Source organism: Chelonoidis abingdonii, chromosome 7 (assembly GCF_003597395.2).
Source record: "Chelonoidis abingdonii isolate Lonesome George chromosome 7, CheloAbing_2.0, whole genome shotgun sequence".
In the NCBI taxonomy this organism is placed as follows: domain Eukaryota; kingdom Metazoa; phylum Chordata; order Testudines; family Testudinidae; genus Chelonoidis; species Chelonoidis abingdonii.
Window position 1 is genome coordinate 95,775,531 of NC_133775.1, and position 18,732 is coordinate 95,794,262.

General features: G+C 39.5%; 1 protein-coding gene across 3 annotated transcripts in view; it reads left to right on the forward strand.

The window, feature by feature from the left end:
- Positions 1–18,732, forward strand: part of AFF4 (ALF transcription elongation factor 4) — a 97,353-nt gene that overhangs the window by 11,541 nt on the left and 67,080 nt on the right. Inside the window, exons 2-3 of one of the 3 annotated variants that reach the window (XM_032769186.2) lie at positions 14,202–14,295; positions 14,790–14,916. In XM_032769186.2, coding sequence (XP_032625077.1) covers positions 14,794–14,916 — 123 coding nt within the window. In that variant the 5' untranslated portion in view covers positions 14,202–14,295; positions 14,790–14,793. Of the gene's footprint in view, positions 1–3,889; positions 3,971–14,201; positions 14,296–14,789; positions 14,917–18,732 lie in introns of those variants that run through there. The other 2 variants (XM_032769189.2, XM_032769188.2) reach the window with 2 other exon arrangements.

Genomic DNA, 18,732 nt, shown 5'->3' on the forward strand with positions numbered 1-18,732 from the left:
TATTGATGCAATTAAGGCATGTCAGTTTCATAGCCAACAGTACACATTGGAATGACTTGGCCAGCATCACATCCAGCTGCCTTTGCAACCCTAAGCTGATGAATCAAGGCTACATCCTTATGTGAGTAAAAGATACGAGTCCCCCACTGTAATCCATAATAAATAACGCTGGAGAATGATGTTAGTAGCTGTGGCAATTATGAGTCACCCACTCCAAAAGTTCTGGCACCTCTAAGAGGCAGCAATATTCTTCTCCCCTGAATTGCTGCTGATGTTTTGTCCAGGTGATGCCTTTGAAGTGAGCTGAGCAAATTGTGCAAATTGAGACATCTTTGCATGACAAGGAGGGAGCTTCTTGACCAACAGTCTTGTAGTTGAAGACCGAATAGGTTTGGTTTGACTACTGCAATAGGCACAGCCACTTGTAACATTCCAAGTTTGGCGAAAGGAAGCTGGGCAAATGGCCGAGATGGAAACTTAGATGTAAATTGTTAATGCTTTGTCAGTTTGTTTTCCCATGCATAAAGAGGGGCAATTAGAGCCTACTGACTGTCAATTCTGCTTGTAAAACCTAAAAAATTAAATAAAAGCCAGTCCAAATGACAGTTGTAGAACCAGTTTTCAAGTTTTCTCCCAACTTCTTATTACTGAAAACACCCTTAAAAATATTTGTTAGCATTTCAGTTTTTAAATTAAGTGCTCTGTTTCAGTGAACACTGGTCAGTAGTATAGTTAGCCTAAGCATTGAGCTGAAGATTACGCTTGCATAGGGGAAGGGGGAATCTTCATATAATTGGCCCTACCCCACTCACTTCACTGGTCTCAGTATAGATGGTATATCAGGAAGGAGAAGTGGCTGGAGTGCTGGTGTACTTTCGCAACCGTAGCTAAAGGAACTTGAGTATTTTTATAGCAAGGTGTAGGTTAGAGCAGTTGTGAGGCTGTTCCCCAGTTCCGGAATCTGGTTCAGCTCCCAGTGTAAATTGGGAGTGTAATGGCAACTGTGGCATACAGCTACCTTTGTGTTCTCATCCAGCTTCTCTAGGCATGTTTTGTGGTAAGCACCATTTTGGCTAGATCAAAGGATTGACTGGTATCTCCATAAGAGTGTGTAAATTTGAGTGTATTCTCACAACAAACTGCAAAGAATTTATCCTCTGGATCATTTTAGGGTGAGAAGAAATACTTTTTTATATGGCTGGCTCTGGGAAAATAAAAAATCTAGTTTAGTCTGGAACTCAGCACAGTGAGAACCCCCAGGCACGTATCAGTCAGGTACTGAGCGTTCTCAACTCCACTATTGAGGGTGTGAAAAAATTAAGATAATTTGGTGATCAGCACTGTTATAAAACTCTGGGTAGAGAATAACGAGTGTATCATTATCTTTGAGAACCTTTTCCAGTAAATGGCAATATAACTTTTTTTGAAACTGGGTTGATTGTGTCTGCCAGTAGACCTAATTTTCTTCTCTTTGTTTACAGTGGAGAGCCCCTTATGTCATTCTGACTATATTAATTTAGCATGGAAGTTCAAATAATGCCTCATGCTGACCTACATAAGACACTAGAGACTAGACTATATTTATGGTCTTTCAGTGGATTGCTATTTATAGGTTAAGCGAGGCATTGCTTGTGAAGCATTTAAAAAAAAATTACCACTTGATATAAAGTTATATATGTGGGCTGGTCAAACATTCTGACCTTACCTTGGCCACTGTTATGCAAATTACACCGGACAGATTATTTCTTTGAAACTTCACTTCATCATTCTAGATGAGTGAATTGCATCTAGCAGTGTTTCTTTATTTAAAGATTGCTTGTAATGGAAGAACCTGCATTTCTTTTTTGCTGCAGGCATCTTCTGCTTCCTTTGCTGATTTGTGAAAATCTTTCTTCTTTTGGGTGTGATGGTCTTTAATACCACTTCTTAAACAAGATAAATATGTACTTTGGCAGTCATTTAGACAGCATTTACAGTTTAAAGGAGCATTGTTTATACAGCTGACATCCAGGAAAGAAACTTGTTTGTCATTCAGTAGTTTATTTTGCAAATATTTGATTTTCCCATTTTTGGGGCATAAAACTTGAGAACATGACGACCTTATGGTAAGTCTGGTAAATTTGTTTAAATGATGGATCTCCTGAGTGGAGGGAAAAAGTGAAACTAAAAGGCCAGTAGTGTGTAGGCATGTTGTGATGATTATGTATTGTAACAACTCAAGTATCTTGTTGAGCATATAGGAATAAAATATTTCTATAGAAGCAGTTAACTTGTGTGAAAGCAGAGGTGATAGGAGGGAGGAGGTAGGTATAGGAAATGCAGTGCCTTGAGAAATGTAGCAAATGCTTAAAATTCAATTTTGTACTCAGAAAAGCTTTATAGTGAAGTTCACATTTTTATTACAAAGTTGATTAAAAATATTCTGTTTAGTATAAAATGATGTGCAGCTGTTCATCCTTTAAAGCATATTATTTATTCCTTTTTTGTAGCGTGTATCTGTTTAATTGATTAAACATTTAGTTTCTAATATTTTTATATAAGATGAGCAACAGGATATCCAAAATAACTTGATGGCTTTCCTCTCCAGAATGAGAGGAATGAGTGCACTTTGTAGAATCCACTCTGTGATTGCACTTGCCCCTACAGACTAATCTTGTGCTGGAAACAGCAACTTGAAGCTGACTAGGTAGCATGAGTAGTTAATTTCATGTTCAGACACAGCTTACACTAGAAATGAAGCTATTTTTGAAATAGCCAGCATCATTTTTGACACTGTCAAATATTGCCCCTCAATAATCATAATTAAATGCAGTTTGTAAGTTGATGTACACAGAGGCAGCCAAGGCCTGTGAAACACCAGTGCAGAAAGCATATGATGCCAGTAGGACATTCATTCTGTTTCAGGTACTGAACATATTTTGGCCCTGGCAATATTAGTGGATACAAAATATTGAAGCAAATTGAGGGTGTATCGTCAGGGTGCTGTATCTGCTTTTGGGTGCCCCATGACTCATTTTCTCCTGCAGAGGAACACTGGTTTGAATGAGACCCTATCTCCTAGGAGAAGAGAGTGGGGGTATGGCTACACTTACAGCTGCACAGTGCTGCCACGGGAGCACTCCCGCGGCAGCGCTTTGAAGTGTGAGTGTGGTTGCAGTGGCAGCGCTGGGAGAGAGGTCTCCCAGCGCTTCACGTACTCCACTTCCCTGAGGGATTAGCTTACAGCGCTGGGAGCCACGCTCCCAGTGCTGGGGCAGTGTTTACACTGGCGCTTTGCAGCGCTGTAACTTGCTGTGCTCAGGGGGGTGCTTTTTCACACCCCTGAGTGAGAAAGTTGCAGCGCTGTAAAGTGCCAGTGTAGCCAAGCACTGAGTTGTTTACTAACTATCTTTACAGCTTCACCACCTTTAAGAAAACTTGAGACAATGAATGCTGTGAAGAGCTGAGTGAGCTACATAGTGTTCAGTTAACATTTATCAAAACTGAACATTGTTTTTTTAGCACAGTATCCAATAGGATGCTTGACAGTGAAATACAAATTAAAATTCAAGAGAGACACATAATGAAATGTCTCATAAGAAATTGTGAGGATAGGCAGTGTCTCCATAATCCAAGGGAAGTGGAAGTTAAATCCAGATGTGTTTGACAGACTTGCTCTGTTCTGAGATTTGCTATTTTGTGTTTACTGTTTAATGTAGCACTGTCCTTATAAGGTCCAGAGAACTGGTAAGAGCAAAGGAGAGAGGGTGAACCAGTTGTCTGAAATAAACCTTGTTTTTTCCTTTACATCTCACCTGAAAGAATATGGTGTTATATTCCTGCAATTGTTTTGGCTAGACCCAAAGCTGATGTATATTGGTTCATGTCTTGTGTTACAAAAATATAAGGCGGTTCAAAAGTCAAAACAGCTTACTGCGGACTTTATGAAAAGAACTCCTTTCCTAACCCCAGTGCCACAGGATTCATAGCAGTAAGTGTGATGCTTTCAACTGAAGTTATATAGTGTAAAGAAGTCAAAGCCATGTTAGTCATATTAATGTTTGGTGCATAAACAAGCTTCACATAATTAAACTTAAATGTTGTCTTGGTTCCAACATTTGAAGCAAAAGTTAAGGACATGTATAAACAGGATTATGGAGACTTAATAGTGCTTGACTTAAACAGCAAAACTTTGTTGGGAGACCATGTTATAACATGGCTTGATCTTGCCTTTGTGGACAGGACCTAACCACATCTAAGAATCTGACTTTTAGAGTTTGTCTTTCCATTGTACTTAATTATAACAACCACTAGTAACCTAGAATTGAAAAGATATGAGGAATTTGATCCTTTGGTTGTAAAAGCCATTTGGCTTTAAGTCTGATGAATTAAGATCCATGTAAAAAACTAAATCAGGTTGTCTCAAGTATCCGTTCATTACAAAAATCTAATTAGAGTTAAGGCTTGTGTTTCACATTTGTCTTTTTTCTTCCCATATTCTTTTGGGCTGTAGGACTTAGAACTCCAAACTCAATTGTTAGAGAACAAAGAAATGCCTAATTAAGGTTTCTCCACATATCCCTGAAAAGAATGTAATCATGTTGCATAAGTCACAAATATGCAAAAACTAGCAGTACAGTTTAGTGTGCTGCTTCATTTGCCACGCAACCTTAATTCTGTCCACTTTTTTCTATTTTGATTAGCAGCTAGTACTGCCTGGATCAGTGGCGCTACAAACAGCATGTAAGGATCTATTGGACTTTATGAGTAGGAGTCCTGATCTGGAGCTGTAGTAGGCATAGAAAAAACGGCAGTTTTAGTAAAGAATGTGAAGTACTATGATTTCTTTCTGGCATCTCCACAGGAGGAGGGTCAAGGTCGTGTGGTTGTTCCCGAAAGACATTCTTCTTCCTTCGTCCTCTCTCTTTCCCACAGTGGATTTATGTGGGTGACACAGGGTGAGACCTGATAGCTGAATGGCTCAAAGGCACACAGCTTCCAAGTGACTTCCTGGGACAGCAGTCCAGAGAGAGAGGAACTGGTAGTTGTGCCCCTCAACTGTCAACTCTTCTCTCTTTCTTAGTTCCTTCATGGCATCTCTTAGGCTTGAGTGGACAAAGGGTAGAGGAGGAACTGTCAGTTGATGGGCTGTGAATATGTTTGCTGCTCCTCTTGCAGGAAGTGCAAAGCTAGGAACTCTACTTCCGGGAGCTCTGCAACTCTTTGCTCTTCCTGCCCCACAAACATACCAACGAACAGGGAGAAGTCAGAAAAGCAAAGCTAATAGCTGTGGGTTTGTTTCATTTGGAGGAGGCAGTGGGAAGAATGAAAACCAGTGCCAGCTGCTCTCAGGGCTACTAGTTCAATTGAGGAGTCTCAGCCTTCAGAGCCAAGAGTGAACTGCTATATATAACTGTTTAATTTTTGGAGCTTGTTCTTGGTACTGGGCACCAGGTATCATGCTGATGCCTCAGTGAGATTGATTTATGGAGCCACTGCTGCCTCCTCTGCCCCAACACCTGCACAAAGTGATAATTTTCTGATTTTAAGAATTTTGGTAGGTGACCTGTATACTGTGAACCCCTGGAGCAAATTACTTCAAATTCGCACCATAAGTTCTATATGGATATACTAGTTTATTAAACATTTTTATGTGTATTTTTGGGTGAAGATTGAAAATTTGCCTTTAAACAGAAACCATGTTGCAACCTTAACTCTGGTGCTACTGGAGCTGCCCCATAATTTGACTTCCCCTCCCCCCCAAAATCAGATTTTTAGTGTTTTTTAATTTCCTACAGTTTGGTCAAAGTGTAATCCTTGCTTAGAATATCACTAGTCTTCAACATGTTAAATATATACCCATTTCAAGTCTGAACTGCTGGCTTAATAAAAGTAGTACTATATTTATATGGCCTCCTTTTTTCTAAATAATCCAAGAACCCTTTACAAGTAAGTTGTATGATGACGACAAATTATGTACAAAGATCACTTCATCCACCACTGAGATGCAGTGGTTTCTGGGGTAAAAATGATAACTGTTTCATAGTGCACAGTAATACTATATAATGGTTAAGGGAAGAAAGTGATGAATACCACATCCAGTTGAAACTACAGAGCAGGATGTAATAACCCAAACTGTAATTTGGCTAGGGCACAAGAATGAATACCCTGCTCCTGCAAACTTTACTTGGCCAAAAGTGCTTAGGACCACTCTGTCTCATCTCGGAGTGAGCATCTTCAGCATTACAGTATATCCTTTTACCATTCTGGAATATTGGTTCAGAGTTAACTTGGAGGGGAAATCACCACACAGCAAATCACCACTTCTTTGTTCCTTGGAAGCTTCTCATTCAGATATTGACCAGGCCTAACCTTGCTTATCTTGAGTGCTGACAAGATTGCAACATGTTGATCAGTGTGTTTGCCTCCAACTCTTTCTTTATTATATGCCGATCTTATGGTGGAACGTACAATTTTAGTTCCTTTCGCATGAAGGATAATGTAAAACAAATATTAGATGCCTTTATATTCAGGGTTTCATTGCTGAAGTAGCCTGTATTTTGCTTCACTAATATTTTTTCCCAAAGATATTTATGGAAGAGGAGATCCCTCCTTGTTAGAGGTGGAGTTTAAGTAAAAAGAGGAGTGTTTCTTCTCCCTTATCAAAGTGAATTTATGGGCTCAGGTCCTCTTATGACCAAGTGTGAATATGATCTCTCTGCATGTGTCTAATCACGAATGTATTGCAATCCTTGAGTTATAACTTAAGAACTTATTCGGTATAGTAAATTCCTTCCTTGTAGAGCAAATAAAGCTCATAGTTGGAGATATCCCAATCCAAATAAGATTTTTTTCCCCCCTACATGGAATACAGCTTCTATATTTATCAGAGCCTAGAGAAAACTGCAGCCCTTTTGTTAAGAAATACGAGGGAAAGGAATGTGGAAATAAAATGGGGTATTTTGTTCTTTGCAAAGTTAGCAAGATTTACTTTTCCTGTGGCTTTAACCATGTGTAACAATATTTTCAGAGTTCTGTGTAATTTATCTCTGGCTCTTAGTTACTTGGTGTTGCTGCAATTTTAGTTACCAGTTTTAATAACCTTTTACTAATCTTATTTGTGAAAATCTTATTTGTGAAATACTTTTAACCAAGTGTAGGATCTTCATGTCTGGGATAACTTTGCACTTAAAGTATTCGAATGGGTATTTAAAAAAACCAAAAAAACTCCCAAAGCCCTCAACCTGTAAAAATGAGTGGGTTCAGAGAATCCAAAATCTTCCTTTTCTGTCTGTGATTTCCTGTCAACACTTCTCTGTGTACTTTAGATGAAGTTTTTGATTTGTACACACTACATTGTGCAAAGCTGCTTTGTGTGCAATAGACCTTCCCTTTCACAATGGAAGAGTGTGTTTTACTTACTGCTTTTTCCCTGGCCAAGAAAAAAGATATAGCTTCAAACTAAATGTTACCTTTAATAGCTATTTAATTGAATTCATCTTGCAGTAATTTGCCAAGATTTTGGTTTACCTATGCATACCTTGCATTTCCAGCGGAATGAAGTCATGTGCAGTGATGTCACTTTAATCACCTTTTAAAATCATTTTTACTCATGGAATCCATTACCGTAGCAGATAGGAGCCAAATACAAAAAAACAGATTGCTTTAGGCTGGTCTGTTAAACCATACTTTTCTCCTTTGCATCAGATAATTATTTCTTTCGCTCTCCTGTGTCTGTGAAATAACGTTGGCTTGTTCTTCAGCGTAATTATTGGGGGATGGCTCTTGTGAAAAAGCTCATTTGCATCATTCTTTGAAAATGTCCAGGGTTGGGCTCGGCCTTTGATCTCTGAAGGAGATCTACAGTTGAGCACCATCCACTAGATGTGCTTCACCTAAGGCACCATCACCTTTCCATCAAACACTGTGGTCTTGGTGGGTTGTGAAAGGAGAGGGGGTTTCATGGGATATATCTACATTGCAGTTAAAAATCTGCGGATGACCCATGCCAGTTGACTCGGGCTAAGGGGCTGTTTAATTGTGGTGTAGACATGTAGGCCTGGGCTCTAGGACCCTGCCCAAGCTTGAACATTTAAATCGCAATTAAACAGCCCCATAGCCCAAGTCAGGTGGCATAGGCCAGCCATGGGTGTCTAATTGCAGTGTAGACATACCCTGTGGTAGCAGATTAATACAGCTCTTGGCTATCAGTTTTTTGTAGCATTTGTAGAACTCGTATCCTGACTACTCTAGAATATATCCTCTTTTATGGGTTTTGCAGATCTTTTGGGTTTTTCAGTGTGGGAACACTTGTATTGCAAACTGATACACTGTAGCATTTTAGCCTGTGCAAAGAACTTTGTAGCAACTTGCTACAAAACTTGCTACCCTTCCAGTATTAAGCCATGGGAGCATGTGTGATCATTAATCTGCTAGGCTGTCAGTGAAATACAAAAAGGATTCCAGTTTTTTGTGGTTTTTTTCATTTGTCTTTGTAAATAATTTGTGAAAACAGAGTGGACCTCTAAAGTGTAAACTACAGGATCCTGGGGTGTCGTTCTACATCTTGAGTATTGAGAAAGAGAACAGAATTTTCTACTTTTCTATTTGAAATATAGTGAAAAATGTCTAATATAGTTGATGAAACTGGGTGTGTCCAATATGAAGAGGTAGATACTGTATGTGTATTCTCTCTGAAGATTGTTTATCGTTCATGGCTAAATGTTGTCAAACCAGACTTTGTTGTTTCATCACAGCCAATTAAGCAGCACTGAATAAATGAATGGCTATTGCTTCATCTCTTGCTTTATGAAACCAGTTTTAGAAAAAGAAACCCTTGAGAGCAAATGAGTACTTTTGGAGGATACAAGGCAAAAGTGTTGTAGACATGCTTTAAAGACCCACTAATGCCTCGTTGAAAAGTTGGAGTTGGGACTATTTTTCTGTATGGAATGCTGGATGTGGAATTACTTGGGCACCCAGTTTTGGGAGCTGTCTTTGATTGCTATGTTAATGGGTCTAAGAAAACTGAGCAATGCAGCTGTCAGTGAGGGAGTGTGATGAACTTATGAAGGGATGGATTCTGAATTAATGAACTCTTTGATTTCTGTGATTTGATTTTTTTTATTTATTTATTTATTTTAAGTAGGGGGAGACGTGATGAGAAGAGAGGATGTTAAGCCTATCCCTAGACATACGCCTAAAAAGAGATTTCTTTATCTTGATGTCTTTCATAAGAATGGCCCTACTGGGTCAGACTGAAGGTCCATCTAGCTCAGTATCCTGTCTTCTGACAGTGGCTAAGGCCAGGAGCCCCAGAGGGAATGAACAGAACAGATAATCAAGTGATCCATTGCCTTTCACCATGTTGACAGTAATACTTCGGTGGAAAGGGTGCCTACTTCCTTGTCTTCGCTTTATTCCTGTCAGATTTAAGATATGTGGTTAATAAAAACAGCTGTTCATGATTTAGTGAAAGATGAAAGCCTCCAAGACTTTGCACCACTTGAGACTCAGATGGGTTACTCTGACTTGGTTTGCATAGCTGTCTTTAGTTAGTGCACCATGAGCCAGTGGAAAGAATAAATGCCAGACCTTTTCAGAATAAGTGTGTGCTCTGCTTCCTCACCATTGTCTCTAATATTGTATGAGAAACTATACTAGAGACATTTCTTAAGTACTGATATAAGAGGAAATGGTTCTCTTTATAACATGGCAGCAGGGATTTAAGTAACCCTCACTTCACCATTCTCATGATGATTTTATAATTCTGTCCTTGTATTTTAAGTTGAATTTAGAGGCAAGTTTGAGCATACAGAGATCACAAATCTAGAAAGTCAGCTTGTTGTGTCCAGAGTTGTTGTAGCTGTGTGAGTTGCAGGATACTAAAGAAACAAGGGGGTAAAGTAATATCTTTTATTTGACCAACTCTATTGGAGTGAGAGAGAAGCTTTCAAGCTACACAGATCTCTTCCTCAGGTCTATAAAAGGTAGCGTCACAGCTAAGTACTAGGTCAAATAGATACTGTAATTTAGCATAAGTAGTTAGAACATATTCTGTTTGACCTTGTATCTAGCTGTGACACTAAGTATCTTTTATAGACCTGAGGAAGAGCTCTATGTGTAGCTCAAAAGCTTCTGTCACCAACAGAAATTGGTCCAGTAAAACATATTACCGTACCACCTTGTTCTACTGACAAGAGAGAGATACTCCGTTATCACAGTTGTTTCTGCTTTTAAGTAATAGTACCGGGGAGAACTCTGGAACCTCAGATACCACTGTGGTAACTTGATGATCACTGTAGCCATAGCTTTGTGAAATAAGTCCATCTTCTTGTGACAGTTGCATTGCCTCAGTTGATTTGGCTTTTCTTAAGATACGTCTATACTACCCGCTGGATCGGCAGGTAGTGTTCGATGTATCAGGGATCGATTTATCGCGTCTCGTCTGGATGCGATAAATCGATCTGCTAATCGGCGCCTGTACTCCACCTCGGCAGGAGGAGTAAGCGGTGTCGACGGGGGAGCCAAGCCAGTCGAATCGCCACCGTGAGGGCGGCCAGCTAAGTCAAACTAAGATACTTCGACTTCAGCTATGCGAATAGCATAACTGAAGTTGTGTATTGTAGTTCGAACCCCCATGCTAGTGTAGCCCAGGCCTTAGGGAATGTCTTCACTACAGTGTTACTCTGGACTGTTTAACAGGTATTGCCCTAATTTCCCTTCCCATCTACACACTCAAACCTCTTACCCAGGAGTTCTCAAACTGGGGGGCTCTGACCCCTCAGGGGGTCATGAGGTTATTACACGGAGGTTGTGAGCTGTCAGCCTCCACCCCAAACTCCACTTCACCGCCATCATTTATAATAGTGTTTAAATATAAAAAAGTCTTTTTAATTTATGAGGGAGTCACAGTCAGAGGCTTTCTGTCACCAGTACAGAAGTTTGAGAACCACTGCTTTTGAGTTTAGTGGTGCTTTCAGCCCAGCTAGCTAGCCTGTGAGGGGTTGCGAGTTAGAACCTGGGGGCTTTCACTTGGGCTGGTAACCTGCTCACTGTGCAGTAAGGATGCAGGCTAAAACACTTGTGTGGTGATAGTCTGGCAGTGACTATCCACGGTTCCCCTTGTGTGCCCAGAAGAGACTACATTCTCCCACAATTCATTGGGCAGCTCAGCTTACTGCATTGCATAGAACCATGGGATATTCTCCCAGAAGTCCTAACAAGAGACGCAGGGGTGAGTGCAGTACCAGTAAAAACATAGTAACTTGGGTAGTGCTTTGCAGTGTAATTGCTCAGACCCAGACTAGGCTAACGTGTGTGCTCACGCCCTGGTTTACAATCACCTGGAGTAACTGCAGTGAAGATATACCCATCTTACACTAAGGAGGACTATGAAAATGAGAAATAACATGTGGGGTGAAGTGGCAATAAGGATATCTTTTAGATAAAGATCAGCTGGTAATAGGTTTCGATTTAAAACAGTTTCTTTTTAACATAAAACCCAAACCCAAAACTGGACACAGCTGAATTCAGTATTTAGTCAGTGTTTTTTTGGGGTTTCATGTGATGTCTGACTATTAATGTGCTTTCTTAGTGAGACTCCCCTCCCCTCCTCTCCCCCCAGGTTTTCGTGTATGTTCCAGTTCTTGCATTTTGACATTGGAACTGGGGAGAGAGGATCAGAGCATAGGAGAATCACTTTTGGTTGTTATAAACTTAATGAACCAACTGTGTAGAATATTTATTTAATTTTGATGAAAGTCATTTATAGTTTTTAACTAGTTAAAGAAAAATTCACTGAGAATTATAATTTGGCTGTAAAAGCCTTAACTTAAAGGAGTTTGCAAAACTAACTAATTAGTAGCAGTACTGATTTTAATAGACATACCTTTTGTCATTTGCTTTTTAAAGTACCCTTTGCATCTTGCTAGTTTTGTTTGAGCACAGATCTGCATCTGTTTCTCAGGTGACCATCTTGTAGCTGTATAGTGCCTGCCCATTGTTCAACCAGGGAGCTGAGATAACTTACATAATTATGAAAATCCACCAAACCAACAGCCCATTAGTTTAATCTGTTAACATAATGCCAGTATGCAAACTTGTAATGATTTTAATGGCTGTTATTCACTGGAAGCGCTGAAGATTTTATCTGATTTTTGAATCCCTTTTAAACTGTTGGCTTCAATGAAACAAATACAATCCAAATCCACCACCTGTAAAAGAAAAATTTCTTCACTATAATGTTTAAGATGGGGGTTAGCGGAAGGGAGAAATTCAGGTAGCTTGTCTAATATTTCTAGTTACCTGTTGTCCATGGATATAGTAGTGTGAGCTAAGAGAGCCAGTTTAACTCCAGTGTTGCCCCTGACTGAACTCAGTTCCCAAACCAAGATTTCCATCTTTACTGTCTTTTCACGTGAAGTTGTTGCACACATTGCAGTCCCTCAGTGCAGTAAAAGACTATTTCCGTTACTTAGTTTGGATAGTCCTAATTATTAATGTAAGATTGGAAGGTGCTCCAGATCTTCATTTGTAAGAGTTATTGCTGATCAATTTTTGTCCCTCATTATTACATTACGAACGCTACACCATATTTTTAAATAGCTGCAAATGTTAAGTCTGCTTAAATGTTAATTAAACTTTAGATGCTTCTAAACTGTAGTAATTGAATGTCTTCTGGGTGTGCCTAGATTACCCATATGGATAAAGTATACTAGGATAAGCAACAAAAAGTAAAGCCGAAAGGATTAATCAAAATTTACGTTTTATAGTCAACAGGCACAGAAGTTAAATGCAGCTGTTCTAGGTGACTTTTAACTGAACAGTCTGTATAATTAAATCTGAGATTCGTGTTGTCTATAATGTCTTTTTCTTTCAATACTTTTTATAGGAAGACAGGATACTAGCCCAGGGAAGGATCTTATCTCTCAATTCTATATCCATGATCAAGCTGAAATGAATTTTCCAGGTTTCGTGTATCATGTGTATTGTCTTTTTTAAATTAAAGAATCCCTTATCTTTCTTTTGTCACAAAAACCTTAAAATAGTAGCCATTTTAAGAAAATTTAGTTAATTTTTTGCTATTCAGTCAGTTTGGACAATCAAAGTGAACTAGTCAGTTTCATTTTCCAGGTGCCAGTTTTTATAGGGCTCAGTCTTGAAGAACAGAAGCTGAATGGCTTTCAGTCATTTTATCAGGATTTTTTGTTCATGTTAACATTCCTGAAGATGCAGAGTAGTACATTCAAAGGTTTTCTAGCTGACAATTTTGTAGCCTGGTGTTAAGCTACCATAATTAAGAAATATTGTTTTTGCCCATCAAGACATGGTCTGAACGGGCACACACTTTTATTCTGTTTGCGTTGTACATACTGCTGGGAAATACTTAAGTACAACCAAAATCTGTCAATTTTCTTTTTAAATTGAATGTTTCCACTAATCAAGCTTAAAACTGTATTTTGGCCCTAATCTACTTTTTCAGTATCTCTTAAAGTTCTTTATACTAACATAGAGTATGAGACAATCTGAATGAAGCTAAATACAGAGAAAAATTGCAGTGAAAGTAAGCTAAAGTAAATATTTAAAAGGCTGAGTAATAAAAATTGAAGACTACTAATTTATTTAGAATAGAGTAACTGTTTTATCATGTAGATTTAAAATAGAATACTTCATCAAACATTTTGAAAATAATTGGGCAGTTGTCTAAACTGTCACATTATTTCAAGAGACCATTATTTAACTTTTTATTTTGTTTGATCTTTAGACTGTAGCATCTTTCAGAGACCACTAATTTCTTCTTTGTGTAAAACACCTTGCATATGTGGTGCTACATAAATAACTGAATGTTGATTTACACTTATGACTTTTGTAGAAGAATAGTACACATAAACACCACTACTAGTGCCATTTTATTCATAGTCTTGTTTCCCTAATTACTTTCTTTATGGTTTCTCAAGTTCAAAGAGACAGTTTTTAGACATCCTTTTTTTTTTTTTAATTTGGCCTTAGTGCTTATAATTAAAGCAGTGTGTCAGTTGAAGCAGACATCTCCTAAGTTAGATTTCAGTAAACTTTTCTTAAAGAGAAATTTCCAGTTTCTTAACCCATACTGATCAGTGGTTACTGACTGTATGACAGGACAGTGGACAAGAGGCTGCAATATTGCTGTAACTGAGGTGTTTGCTGAAATATGTATTTAGAGCAGAAATGTCGTTTTTTAGGGAACCTAGAAACAAGAGCAAAGCTGAGGTCTAACTACGATAGAGGATGGACACCAAAGAAGCTGTGTTGGGGACAAAAACAAAGCAAAATAAGGTAGAGCAAAAGTAGAGGCCAAGCACTGGACACGGGAAGGGATGGAGTGTGGGTGGGGGTTGTATACTGAATGGGGGAAACAATCAGGGGATATTAAAAGAAAAAGTGGTGGAAGCTTTTAACAATCAATGGCAAATCCATACTGCTTTTTTTAAACCAGCCTATTGTAACTTAAATTAATTATGCAGGTGAAATGGTTTGGAGGAGTAGGGGTTCGTTCACGTATGGATTCTGTGTGAATTTTTCTATTTTTGATCATTGCCTAAGCTCTACCAGTTTTACAGATAAGCTAGTTGCTGACTGCAGGTTATAGCAAATACAGATGCCAGCTGTTTTTAATTAAACTTCTGTTCAGTTTTGGATATCTCCTGCTGTCATAAGGGGATTCTTCAATTGAACCATTCTGTTGGCAAACTGCATACAATGGAACTAGCTCTGTTCACTTTCATTCCTCACTTCCTTTCTGTGATCAGAAATTATGTTTTTGTTCATAGCAACATGAACCGTGAAGACCGGAATGTGCTGCGTATGAAAGAAAGGGAAAGGCGAAATCAAGAAATTCAACAGGGCGAAGAAGTCTTTCCACCTAACTCTCCTCTCTTTGCTGAACCATATAAAGTTGTGAGTTTATGCTGTTATTAAAAATACAGTTCCTTGTAGTGAAAGCCATATTTTTAATTATTTGGTTTCTAGACTTTTTACGTGAATTTTTCTAGTGCACAGTTCTTGTGACAGTGATAAGAAGCAGGGCTTGAATGTGACGATGGATGGTTACTAGGCAGCAGAACTAATAGATGCTCAAAATATCACTGAAGAATAAAGATACTGCTTTATTTGAAAGGATGTGCTGAAAAGAATAATGAAACTTCAGCTAACTTTTCAGTTTCCTTTTGAATTTGTTCTAGCCACCCAAAACATTTCAAATGCTGGTTAAGTCTGTTATGGTGGCTAGCTTTTTTTTTTTTTTTTTTTTTTTAAATGCGTATTGTTTAGCATACTAACCTTCATCCACAGTACTCTAGTTACAGGTAAACCCAGGAACAGGAAGTTTGACTAGCAGGTTGATTTTTTTTTTTTTGAATACAAAACTGCTTAATAGCTTGGGGTTATTACCATTTAATATAGCCAGGTTCCTTAAAATTAATTTACTGTTGTGAGTGTAATTCAGGGTTTGGTGTAACTTTTTTTTCTTTACGAACTATTTAAAGTCTCCACCCATGACTTTAAACCCACACTAGATTCTCTCCTAAGGATCTATTTAGGTCACACTCAACACCTGTAGATGAACAATATTTATGTGCCTGAGGCAGAAACTGATTTTGGAAGGGTAAGATGATGACATCCATGATTTTAATTCTTTATTATTCAAGAACCTTTTTAAAAAAAATTCTTTGAATGTACTCTCCTCTGGTAAGTGAGGGAATGAGACTTGGGTCTTGTCTGTATTAGACAAGAAAGTTTTGCTGCTTTAATGTTACTGTTATAGTTTAAAGTGGTTAAGCCTCCTAGTATGGACATAGTTATACTGGCAGAGAAGTGCTTATTCCAGTTTGGTAAACAGAATTGGTATAACTGCACGTTAGGGCTTGGACCAGTAGAACTGTATCAATATAAACAAAAATCACACCCTTAACTGACATAATTCTACCAGTATAACCTTTTTAGGGCAGTCTGGCCTTAAAAATCACTTAAGGGCTATTAGAGAAATAGCCTCAGTCTGAAAGATTAGTTCAGGGATTGCTTTTTTTGAACCCCTGCTATCTAGTCTACTGATATTAAGAACTTCAAATACTGTACTCCTGAGGGCATTCTGCGTGAAAAAATTAAAAATTCTGAACATCATATTTTAAAACTCTACAGGTTTTATTTGTCAATAAATAAATGCATAGGCTCCAGCATGGCAGTGGGGAGCACAGGCCACTGGCTACCTAAAGGTGGGAGATCACCCTGAAGCCTCCTCACAGACTAAATGATGAGGCTGCACCTGACCCTGACATAGCACAAGGCTTGGGCCTGCCCTAGAAGCACCTTGGGGCCCTGCCCCTCTGCACAAGGTGCATCAGGTGTGGGGCAGGCAGGCTCAACCAGGCAGGATCCAAGTGTGGAGAGGCTCGGGGGGGGGGGGGGGGATCTAGTTGCAGGGTGAGAGGATTCTGTGTGGGACAATCTGGGTGCAGGCAACTCAGTGAAGGGCCTAGGTGTGTGCGGGATCTGGATGCATAGAGGCTTTTTTTGGTGGTGTGTATGGGGAGGTGTTTCCAGGTGCAGGGGCAATGGGACTCTGCAGGGACTTCCAGGTGAAAGTGCTTGGAGCTCAGTGGAGGGATCTGGGTGTGGAGGAATGGCACTTGGTGGGGATGGGGGTCAGTGGTGTGGGGATCTGAATTTGGGGGCCCAGGATGGTGGCAGGGGTTTAAGTGCAGGGAACTTAGTAGGGGGTGATCTGGGGGTAGGGGCTGGAGGCAGGGAGTTTGGGTGCAAGAGGCTCTAGATGTGGGGGTTGAGGTTCAGTGTGGTGGGGTTTGGGTATGAAAGGATAGTGGGGTTCTGGGTGTATGGGGTGAGGCTTAGTGGGGGTGTCTGGGTATGGGAGGTCCGGATGCATGGGAGTTAGGCAGATTCAAGAGCAGCTCCCCATACAGTGACTGCTCCCCTTGCAGCTGAGGAGCGATGGGGGCAGGAAGCAGGGGAGGATGGTGAGCCTCCTGCAGCTGGGGTTGGGTCCGACACAGCCCCAGCCACTCCTTGCAGGGGAAGAAAAAGTCCCATCCTCTTCTGCCTCCAGCCCAGCTGAGACTATCAGCTGATCCCAGCTCAGGGTAGGAACCACTGGGTGGGGTATCCCCAGTCCTGCGGTGATTTACCTCTCTGCCGCCTCCTCCGGTTGTCTGAAACGATGTACCTGTGCAGCTAGGGAGTGGTGCATGACTGCCTTTGCAGCTTCCCTTTGGTTCCCTGTCAGAGAGTCATTTTTCTACAGGGAAGCAAAGAAATCTGCAGGGGACATGAATTCTGCACACACACAGTGTCCGAGAATTCCCCCAGGAGTAATATCACTGGTACAATTGTTCATCACCAGTCTGAAGCTATACTGTATAGAACTCGTCTTTGATAAACACAGCCAAACTTTGGCCCAGGTTCTAGTAAGAATTCTACTAGAAAGATACTTAAACAAAACGTCCACTGCTGTGTTCACAAATGAGTACCGCAAAATTGTGCTAGAGCATGAATGGAGTTGACTAGAAACTGACTACAAAAACTAGTTAAATAAGTGGTTCGTTTTCCTTGTCCAAACTGAGAAGTGCTTAAGTAAGAACTGCATAAATAATAATTAGATTCTTTCCTTAAAAGTGCCAGTGCCATTTTTGTGTGGCCAGCAATACTTCCTCACAACTCTTCTATAAGAGTTTTGTGATCATAGCTCAGGGCTTTGAACAAAACATTCTTTTGAACCACCTACCTAGTCCCTATGGCTAAAGGAAAAATAATTTTGTATTACCATAGAATTATAGTAGAATTCAAAAGGAACTGTGGCATTAAGGCTCTTTAAACCTTTCCGTTACATTTTTCTTTCTAACTGTTGTCGTCTTATTTCCTTACACTACTTTGGACCATTTCTCCACAAGCTATCAAAATAAGTGTGCATGGGCCTCTACAGAGTGGCCTAGCTGACATATATATTTTTTTTTTTTCTCTGTACCTGCTGTGCCAGTGAGGATGTCTGTCATTAATGTCTAGAGGCAGGCAGCCACAGTCCATCTTCTGCTGAAAGAATGGTGGCTACTATGTGAGATTTAAAGCCAGGAGCTATATGGAAAGATCTTGGCTCAGTGAGGGATTTATAAGACTGTGTGGAAGGGGACACTGAATATCGAAAATGGCATATAATAGCCCATCTTACCTATCTGGCAGTTGAACAGTTGTTATATAAAACAGCTGAACTAGCCTCATATTAATAGATAAGGTTGGTTTTGTTTGTGCCAATCTCTAATTGTTTCTAACACATTAGGCAAAATTTTCTCCTTGACTCTCTAGCCAGTCGGTTGTCTTGTCTACTTTTGATAGATCTTGGTTTATGTGGAAGATTCTGCCATTACAATATTTACATTTTTTCCCCTGCACTCAGTCCATGATATTTCAAAACTAATATCTGTAATCTAGCAACCATTTTTTGGTAATAGGAAGCTGCATTTAATGTTAAACTTGATCAAGCTTTATGGATATGCTATTAGTTATATTAGCCCACTGAAGGCTGCTTCTTAGTGATGCACAGCCAAATGGTCTTTTACTCTGTGGGATTTTCAGCCTTTAGGACTAAAATATGTATAGTTTTGAAGACAGACTGGGGAGAGAGTAAAGATAAAATAATTTAAAAGGATGAGTGAAATTTTAAAAATAAGATGACTAGCTTTAGAAATGAGAAGGGAATAATAACTA